Here is an 8,548-nt window from a genome sequence, read left to right on the forward strand (position 1 = left end):
ACGGTACCCGCCGGGCAGCCAGCGTCCTTGAGGGTGCCCACGGGGGTGGGTGATTTAAGGTTCTGGTGATCTGCTCTGCTTCAGGCTGCCCATGCTGAGCATCGCCTTTTCTGCAGCAAAGACCATGGTGGGTTTTGCTGGAATCGGATCTCCCCTGAGGAGTTCCGGGACCGTTCCTTTCCCAGCCTGGCCGCTACAGTTGCAGCCCTAAGTGTCACCTACTTGTCCAAGAGCCACTTTCCTCAGCAGCTCAGGCGCTGACCTCTCCTTTGCACCAGGGCTTCCCCTGGGGGTGAGGATCAGTCCCTTCTTGGCCGGCGTGAGCTGCCTCAGAGACTGTGAGTGAACTAGGAGCTCTTCCACAGGGACCCAGAGACCCAAACCCACCTTCGCAGTTGACACCAGAGCTGTCCAGGGAGAATCCTTTCTGGCACTCGCAGTTGTAGCTGCCCGGCGTGTTCAGACACTGTCCTTTGGCTCCACACAGCGAGGGCTGAGCCGTGCACTCGTTATTGTCTGCAAAACACGGGTGGCCACTCGTAAGCCCGTCCCCAGCTGTGTGTCGCGCCGTGGGGCTTAGCCCAGGTGGAGCAGCAGACAGACAAGTCAGACGCACAACCCCCAGCCGACGGGAGAGGGGAGCTGCTCAAAGGCCAGAGCTGGGAGTTGGAAGGACTCTCCTGGGCTTAAAGGTAACCCAAGGGACCTTGCTGGTGCGGGTCAGCGAACGCCCCTACTCACCGATGCAGGACGAGTGGTGCTGAGTGAAGCCCGGTGGGCATTTGCAGTTGAATCCTCCGATAATGTTGACACAGAGGAACTGGCAGTTGTGCTGCTTGGTGGAACATTCGTCCAAGTCTACAGCAAGAAGCACAAGAACACGCGTCTCAATTTATCTGACAGATATTTTATCTCCGTGGCCTGAGCCTGTGACACCTGCACGTACACGGTGATGCACAGTGGTCCTGGGCAGGCCAGGGCCTGACACGGACTCATCTCAGGAACAACACACACAAAACCCTCAGACGGGAGTAACAAGCCCAGGGAGCCTCTCCCCCCTCAGCTGCTGACCCCACACAGACACAGCTGGAAGATGCGGAGATTTTTCTCTGCCTCTCCTGGAACCCGCCAATCCCACACTGCCAGGTGCTCAGGCCACCCCCCTCGGAGCCTGATGCTTCAGGACTGCGGGAGGTGGGTGAAGCCCCAGCCTGGCAGTGCCAGCTCCAGGAGGAGCCCACTTGGAGACTCCAAGGCCCTGGAGCTCAGCACAGGTTGGGGTATGCTGGGGCATGTATCTGCAGGAAGGGCAAGGAGCGGTTTTGTTCCCCTGATGAGACAGATCTAGAGCGTCTGTGGACGAACCCCTCACGCATCTGTCCATGAGGGTCCAGCACGGCACCTTTTCCCTTGTCTAGCCTTCTGTGTCTGAACAGAAGGTCCTGACTGTTGTGTCACACGTTCCTCAGCTCTTGCCACCCCCCTGAGGTGAGGGCAGGGTCTCTGCTGCCTTCTCCTGACCTTTGCAGATCTTCCCATCTTCTTGCAGAATGTACCCTCGGGGGCAGGAGCACTGGTAGCTGCCTTCTGTGTTCTTGCAGATGAAGTTACATGGCTTGGGAGACTGGTTGCACTCATCCAAATCTAGACTCGAGAGACAAGACGCATCAGCGTTCGCAGGTGGTGCTGCTGGACGGGGTCCCCACCACCCCTTGGACCATTCAATCTATCAAGGGGCTCCCGAATGTGAGGTGACCCCAAGCGACAGGGCAGTGTTGAGAGCCCAGCTATGGCCAGAGGCAAGGGCAGGGCCCAGGTGGGGGTTACAGGACCTTCTCTTTGCATGCTGAAAAGGCAGGGGGGAGCCTGCCAAGGCCAAGGGCTGTCCGGGGACACAGGTCCCCCTCTCCCGACTCACCCACGCAGGCAGTCCCTGTGATGTCCGCGGTGTAGCCCAGCCTGCAGTGGCAGCGGAAGGAGCCGATGCTGTTGATGCACTGCCCGTTCTTGCAGAGGTTGGGCAGCACTTTGCACTCGTCGATGTCTGTGGGAGGGAGGGAAGGACCTGTTAGTGCCAGCGCTGCCCCTGTCCTCGTGCCCCTGTGCTGGGGCAGCTCCAACTCTCCCTGGAAGCCAGAGACTGTTCAGGGAGCTGTAAGATAACACTGCAGAGGTTCTAGCCGATGCTGTTGATGCACTGCCCGTTCTTGCAGAGGTTGGGCAGCACTTTGCACTCGTCGATGTCTGTGGGAGGGAGGGAAGGACCTGTTAGTGCCAGCGCTGCCCCTGTCCTCGTGCCCCTGTGCTGGGGCAGCTCCAACTCTCCCTGGAAGCCAGAGACTGTTCAGGGAGCTGTAAGATAACACTGCAGAGGTTCTCATCTGCTCCAGGCACTGTCCCAGCCAGCTCCCAGGGGAATTCTGCCTGTACGCACATCTCTGCTGTCTCCCCTCTGCCCTGAAGGTGATTTGGGCCCCAGCTCACCTCTCCCATCAGTGGAGTACCCTGGCCCGTGAGGACACATCTTCTTGTACTGGGCGGTTCCGGGAAGGGGACAGAGCTCGCACTGGGGCCCCCAGCTGCGCCCGCTGTTGCAGCAGCACTCAGATTTGGTGACCAGGTTGCGGTTGGTGGAGGACATCTGGCACATGGTCTGTAGTACTTCAGTGAAGCAGAATCCTTGGCGGGTGTCTGGACAGCGAGAGTGGGGACCAAGGTCAGGATCTGAGACAGTGACAGCACCAGCTTGTCCAGCCTGTGCCAGTTCCAGCAAGGAGGGCAGTGTGGTTGGGATGACGTTCCACACCCTTTCCCCTCAGAAACCCTGAAACATCTGAAAAGCTCCATCTGCTACTGAAGAGGCTGCTCAAGACCCCTAGGATGTGGTAATTACCGATACACTCTGTGCCAGAGGGACTGACTTCAAAACCTTCGTTGCAGTCACAGCGGTAACTCCCCACCGTGTTGACGCAGCGGCCGTTGGGGCAGATTCCAGGCTTGGTGCGACACTCGTTCTCATCTAGGAAGGAAGGAACCACAAAGTGCTGCAGTGCGGCCCAGGGCAAATTCCAACCTTCCATGAGTCCCCACGCTACCACTGTGTGAAACACCTTCACATATCCTCGAGGACCACTTCCATGTCCTGAGGAGGCTGAGAATCCACCTGCCCTGGTCCTCTCCCAAAGCAGGGTGCTGAGTGCCCCACTTCCCCGGTTTGCATGTTCCCCACCCGCAAGCGGCCCAGCTGCTGGGCTGGCAGGGGGGCCCGGCTCTGCGTTCCTGCTGGGCAGGTCTGGGCTGTCCAGTGCCGCCCTCCCAAAAGCAGCTCAGTGCAAAGCAGCTGGATACGGACACGGAAAGACTCAACAGGAAGGACACATGGCACAACACTGTGTCATCCCGTGCAGGAACTGTGTGCGTAGGCATCTGCTAGGACATACGGGAAGTTCTGACACATGGGAAACCCTGGGGAGGAGCTGTTTGACAGACGGACATGGCAAATGCCTAGGAGAGGGTGATCTCCACCCCCACTGGGAAGCCCTCCCAGCCTGGCCGTGGTACCTGTGCAGCCCTCTCCATCGGGCCTGCGCTGCATTCCTGGCGGGCAGATGCACATGAAGGTACCGATGAGGTTCTTGCACAGCATCCCTCGAGACTCGCAGTCGTGCAGTCCCTCTGCACATTCATCCAGATCTGCAACCGAGAACCTCGTGAGACCACGTTCAACCTGCCAGCTCCCATCTGCCCTGTTCCGCCAGCCCCTCCTGCCTGGTCCCGGCTGGCTGGTAACAGCCCGGACACCAAGGTAGGGGAGGGCGAGGACAAGCCTTGAGATGCCGGCTCCAAAGTCCTGCCTTCCCTCCATACCGCGAGCGGCTGGGGAGGGCGAGGGAGCTGCCCTGGTGGGCGCTGAAGGGGATTTTACCTCTGCACATCCTCCGGTCTTCTCGGAGGGCGTACCCAGAGGGGCAGGTGCACTCGTAGGAGCCAAAGGTGTTGATGCAGCGGAAGGCACAGAGCAGGGGATTCAGAGAGCACTCATTGATATCTGGGAGGCGGGAGAGGGGAGAGAGGAGAGAGCTCAGCTCTGTGCCCTCAGCAGGGTCAGCTGGGCAGTGACAGGGGTGGACCCCCCGGGACAGCCACCCCCCTCCCCACACATGCATCTCATGAGAGCTTTGTTCCACCAAGGCTTCCTGTCGTGGTCTTCAGTTGCAGAGGGACAGACAGCTGACGTCTCAGCTAGGCACAGTGTCCTGGCTCCGTGGCGAGGCAGCTCCTGCATGGAGGCAGGTCTCCAGACCCGCCCCCGGCTCCAGCCTCAGAGGAAGCCGAAGGGGCCCAGTGCTGATGTACACGCTGGAGCAGAGATGAGCCCCAGGCAGCTTTTCTGCTCTGTCCATTTGAGGCTGACCTGACTGCTGCTCACCCAGGCAGTGACCCAGCGGGGTCACACACACAGCCCAGTATGCAATGGGGGTGGAGGGGTTGCCCGCAACAGCTTTACCTTCACAAGTCATCATGGGACCTGGCTCAAAGCCCTCATCACAGGCACACTCGAAGCCTCCCACCACGTTGGTGCAGGTGCCGTTCCCACAAGGGTTGCCGATGGAGCACTCGTCGGTATCTGGAGGGAGTGAGGCCCACGTTAGGTGGGTGAGTTCGACGGGGAAGGTTCTCTACGCGCAGCCAGAGCATCCAAACAAGCCAGCAGAGCCCGGAGCCAGGGGGGAAAAGCAAAGGGGCAGGGCAGAAGCAAGCTCCTTCTTCTCCACACACACCCCCTGATGATCACGCACGTGCTCACAGCCTCTGAGGTCAGGAGGGTAAAAGCGCGAGGAGCGGGTGCTCCCCGTGCAGACCCTTACCCACACAGTTGACACCGGTGTAGTCCAGGTTGTACCCGAAGGGGCACTCGCAGCGGAAGGACCCGTCGGTGTTAATGCAGGCCCCGTTTACGCAGACACCCAGGTTCTCTGAGCACTCGTTAACATCTAGAAGGGAAACCAAGGCACTGAAACCTCAGGTGAGCAGGCAGCCAGACACATCCCCCTGTGGCCTCAGGACGGACCCTGCGATCTCAGAGAGCCCCTCTCCAGGGCTGGGGCTGAGCCTCTGGTGGGCAGTCAGGGACCTCGGGAGGGCACCCAGCCCCCTGCCCTGCCGCTGGGGGTCGCCTCTGCTCTCCACACAGCCTGGCTCTGGTCGCTTCTAGGCAACCTCCCCCCAGAACAAATTTATTTTTCTCCCCAGGTCAGACCTTACCTTCCCGGGTGTCACCTGGCCCTGGGATGGCCCCGTGGCCGTATGGACACAGCTCCTGGAAGGCGACTGGAAGAAAGCAGAGAAGTGTGATATGGGCACAAGTGCTTCTGCTCGCAGAAGCTGAAATGTGCCTTGGAGGCTTCTGGAGCGTGACGGAGAGCTTGACAGCTCACTGCCCGTGAACCCCAGCTGGCTGGAAAGCACCAGAGCTTGCCTCGGGTCTGGAGGCACCGAGATGCTTTTGCTGTATCTAAAGCCCTGCAGAGAACCGAGAGCAGACCCAGAGCAGAAATAAGCCTGACTGTGGTTGCTGGAGGCCCAGGGAGTTCTGCAGCTCGGTGAGGGCTGCTGGGTTCCAAGGCAGCACTCTCCAGCTGGAGGAGCCCTTTGCCAGGCAGCTTGCACACTGCAGCTGTGCCTGACCTTCCCACCTTCCCACACACTACACGTGTTCGGAGACACACGCAGCCAGCTCTCCTGTCAGGTCCCAGCACACCCACCGCTTCCTTCCTGCGGGCACAGCTCACAGGGGTCTCCCCAGCCTTCTCCTGGCATCTTGCTGCAGCAACACCGAGCCTTGGTGGTGTTGAAGGCCTTGGGGACAGAGCACTTCCCGTTGTCAAAGCGAGTGAAGCAGAAGCTCTGGCGAGTGTCTGTGGGAGGAGGGGGAAATGCCCAGGTCATTGCAGACACCCAGGAGGGTCACACTCCCCTCGCCACCACGATGGGCTGCACTCACCAAAGCACCGCCGGCCGTTATCAGACAGCACAAAGCCTGGAGGACAGACGCACTGGAAGCTGCCGGGGGTGTTGGTGCATGTCCCGAAGAGGCAGATGTTGGGCTCCTCTTCACACTCGTTGATATCTGGAAGCACCAGGACACATTACTCACAGAGCAGCCAAGGGTCACTCCTTTCCTCATCACTCTACAACCAGCTGAGGCTGCGATGTCTGGGGAGCTCTGATGACATCACCCCGGCCCCAACCCTGAGCGTGCCCTCAGGGCAAATGGCACGCTGAGATGCCAGGGCACAGCACAACCACTGAGCTTCCTCCATCACCAGAGCAGGCCTTGCCTTGCTCTGCATCCAGTTGCGTTCAAGAAGATATTTGGGGGTGGTGATGCGCGCCCCAGCCCGCTCTGGAAGCTGATGGTTAGTCTGGGAACAGCCCCAGGTGACCACAAGCTGTGCTGGAAACGGAGGAGGCAAGAACCAACATTACCGATGCAGTTGTCGTTCTGCACCTCGTAGCCAGGGGGGCAGATACAGCGGAAGGAGCCTTCCAGGTTCTGGCAGGTGCCCGGGGAGCAGGTCCCAGGCAGGCTCACGCACTCGTTGATGTCTGCAGAGAAGGGGAAATAACCAGTGATAGTGTCTGAGCTCAGCTCGGAGGACTCGGGTGCAGGGGGAACCTTACTGCACCCAAGCCCAACCTGCAGCTGCACCCTGCTTTGCCCAAAAGATGCAAGAGAAGCAGATAAGACGTTTTCCAAGACCTCGTGCACCCTGAGAACAGACCCAGCCCTGCAGGACCTGCTGCTGCAGGGGGCAGTGGTGGACACAAGTAACAGAGCACCGTGTGCCTGTCTGCCCCACAGCCTCTGCCTGCAGGGGGGTTCCCAAGGCGCCCCTGGGGCACGGATGGGACAACGTCACTCCTCACTGCCTGCAGGTCTCAGGACATGGAAAGGGACCGGCTTGACTATTCCCTGCATCGCTGGAAGGGAGATGCCGGCACAGTGGGGCCAAGTGCAGCTCTCCATGGGCAGTCAAATGACCAGGCTTTGGCTCCAGAGCACGTGGGGCCTTGTGAGCAGAATCCACTGCTCCATTGCCTCTGATGGGACCAGCCTGGCGACCACGTCACAGCACTGCACAGTGCCAGACACGCCAGCACACAGCTCAACCCACCGAGAAGGGCCAGCCCGCTGCCCAGACACTCACCGACACAGTTCTTCCCGTCAGGGGTCCGGTCGTACCCCTCCTGGCACAGGCACTGGAAGGCGCCGCTGCATCAATGTCTGCGGGAGGGAAATGATAAGCACAACGGGAAGAGAGACGCACAGCATGTGAGTGTCAGTGCGGCACCTTAGCCAGCCCCACGCCTCTGGCACGTACAACCACCCCTACAGCCACTGCCAGGTGACACCCAGAGGTGCCCTCTGCAGCCACTGCCAGGTGACACCCAGAGATCTCCTCTGCAGCCACTGCCAGATGACACCCAGAGGTCCCCTCTGCAGCCACTGCCAGGTGACACACAGGGCTGACCCCCTGTTTGCCACTGTGGGACACGCCATGGCCCACAGCCGCTGCCACAGTGACCCTGCTCAGCAGTCCCACGGTGAGGATTTCCCGGAACTCACCCATGCAGTCGTTGTTGTGGGTCAGCTCAAAGCCGGGGAAGCAGAGGCAGTTGTAGGAGCCAACTGTGTTCTTGCAGGTCCCGTTTCCACAGGGCTGTCGGTCACACTCATCAATATCTGCAGAGAGAAGGTCACAGCTGAGTCAGGGGCAGAGGGACCTGAAAGCCACTGTCCCGGGTGCAGGGTCTGGGCAGCTGCACAAGACCCTTGTGACTGTCAGGGGCAGCCTGGGATCAAGAGGCCCTGTGGCTCTTGGCTGTCCTTGGCACTACCCAGCGGGGGCTGGGGAGAGCTCAGGTCCATCCTGACATCTGATTCACGCAGGACTGTGGCATCGCACTGACCCATGCACATGGTCTGCTCCCCCGTGGCCTTGAAGCCGTTGTGGCAGATGCAGACGTAGCTGCCCTCGGTGTCAACGCAGTCCCCGTGGCTGCAGACGTTGGGGATCTCCTGGCATTCGTTGCGACCTAAACCAAAGCAAAGCGGGCACCAGTGAGCAGAAGGGATGGAGCAGACGGGAAGAACCGAGGCACTGGCCTTCTGCAGACCCTGCCTGCTGGTGGGACCCCGCGTGTGTGAGCAGCAGCACAGCAGATCGGGGTCAGTCGCTATTTTCTGAGAGGTGGCTTCACAGAGGACAAGATTTACACACTGAGTTCCCTAAAACCCCATAAATTTAATGGGAGAAACTGGTCTGAGCCACCAGACTAGAGCTGCACTTCCCAGGGAGCTCTTCCCATCCCTCCAGAGCCCACAACCCCTGGGAGCTGTTCCAAAAGGACAAACGTCCCATCAACAGAGCACAGCCAGGTCACAGTCCCAGGGCTGACGGAAGTCCAGGAACCCAGGGCTGGGACCAGCCTGTTGTTCACCCTGTCCACACAAAACCCTCTGAAGAGCCCTCTGAAGGGCAGG

The 8,548-nt window shown here is 60.0% G+C and overlaps 1 protein-coding gene across 1 annotated transcript in view; it reads right to left on the minus strand.

Moving 5' to 3' along the window:
- The window catches only part of LOC104499820 (fibrillin-2-like), a gene marked incomplete at both ends in the record, with an annotated part of 25,782 nt that overhangs the window by 622 nt on the left and 16,612 nt on the right, over positions 1 to 8,548 (minus strand). Inside the window, 17 exons of the mRNA XM_010143378.1 lie at positions 349 to 516; positions 742 to 858; positions 1,522 to 1,644; positions 1,919 to 2,044; positions 2,485 to 2,691; positions 2,894 to 3,019; positions 3,562 to 3,693; positions 3,926 to 4,048; positions 4,508 to 4,627; positions 4,869 to 4,994; positions 5,266 to 5,331; positions 5,766 to 5,918; positions 6,005 to 6,130; positions 6,490 to 6,609; positions 7,212 to 7,276; positions 7,558 to 7,747; positions 7,975 to 8,100. Coding sequence (XP_010141680.1) covers positions 349 to 516; positions 742 to 858; positions 1,522 to 1,644; positions 1,919 to 2,044; positions 2,485 to 2,691; positions 2,894 to 3,019; positions 3,562 to 3,693; positions 3,926 to 4,048; positions 4,508 to 4,627; positions 4,869 to 4,994; positions 5,266 to 5,331; positions 5,766 to 5,918; positions 6,005 to 6,130; positions 6,490 to 6,609; positions 7,212 to 7,276; positions 7,558 to 7,747; positions 7,975 to 8,100 — 2,214 coding nt within the window. The remainder of the gene's footprint in view (positions 1 to 348; positions 517 to 741; positions 859 to 1,521; positions 1,645 to 1,918; positions 2,045 to 2,484; positions 2,692 to 2,893; positions 3,020 to 3,561; positions 3,694 to 3,925; positions 4,049 to 4,507; positions 4,628 to 4,868; positions 4,995 to 5,265; positions 5,332 to 5,765; positions 5,919 to 6,004; positions 6,131 to 6,489; positions 6,610 to 7,211; positions 7,277 to 7,557; positions 7,748 to 7,974; positions 8,101 to 8,548) is intronic.

The sequence above is a fragment of the Buceros rhinoceros genome, unplaced genomic scaffold (assembly GCF_000710305.1).
Source record: "Buceros rhinoceros silvestris isolate BGI_N320 unplaced genomic scaffold, ASM71030v1 scaffold24419, whole genome shotgun sequence".
Taxonomy (NCBI): Eukaryota; Metazoa; Chordata; class Aves; order Bucerotiformes; family Bucerotidae; genus Buceros; species Buceros rhinoceros.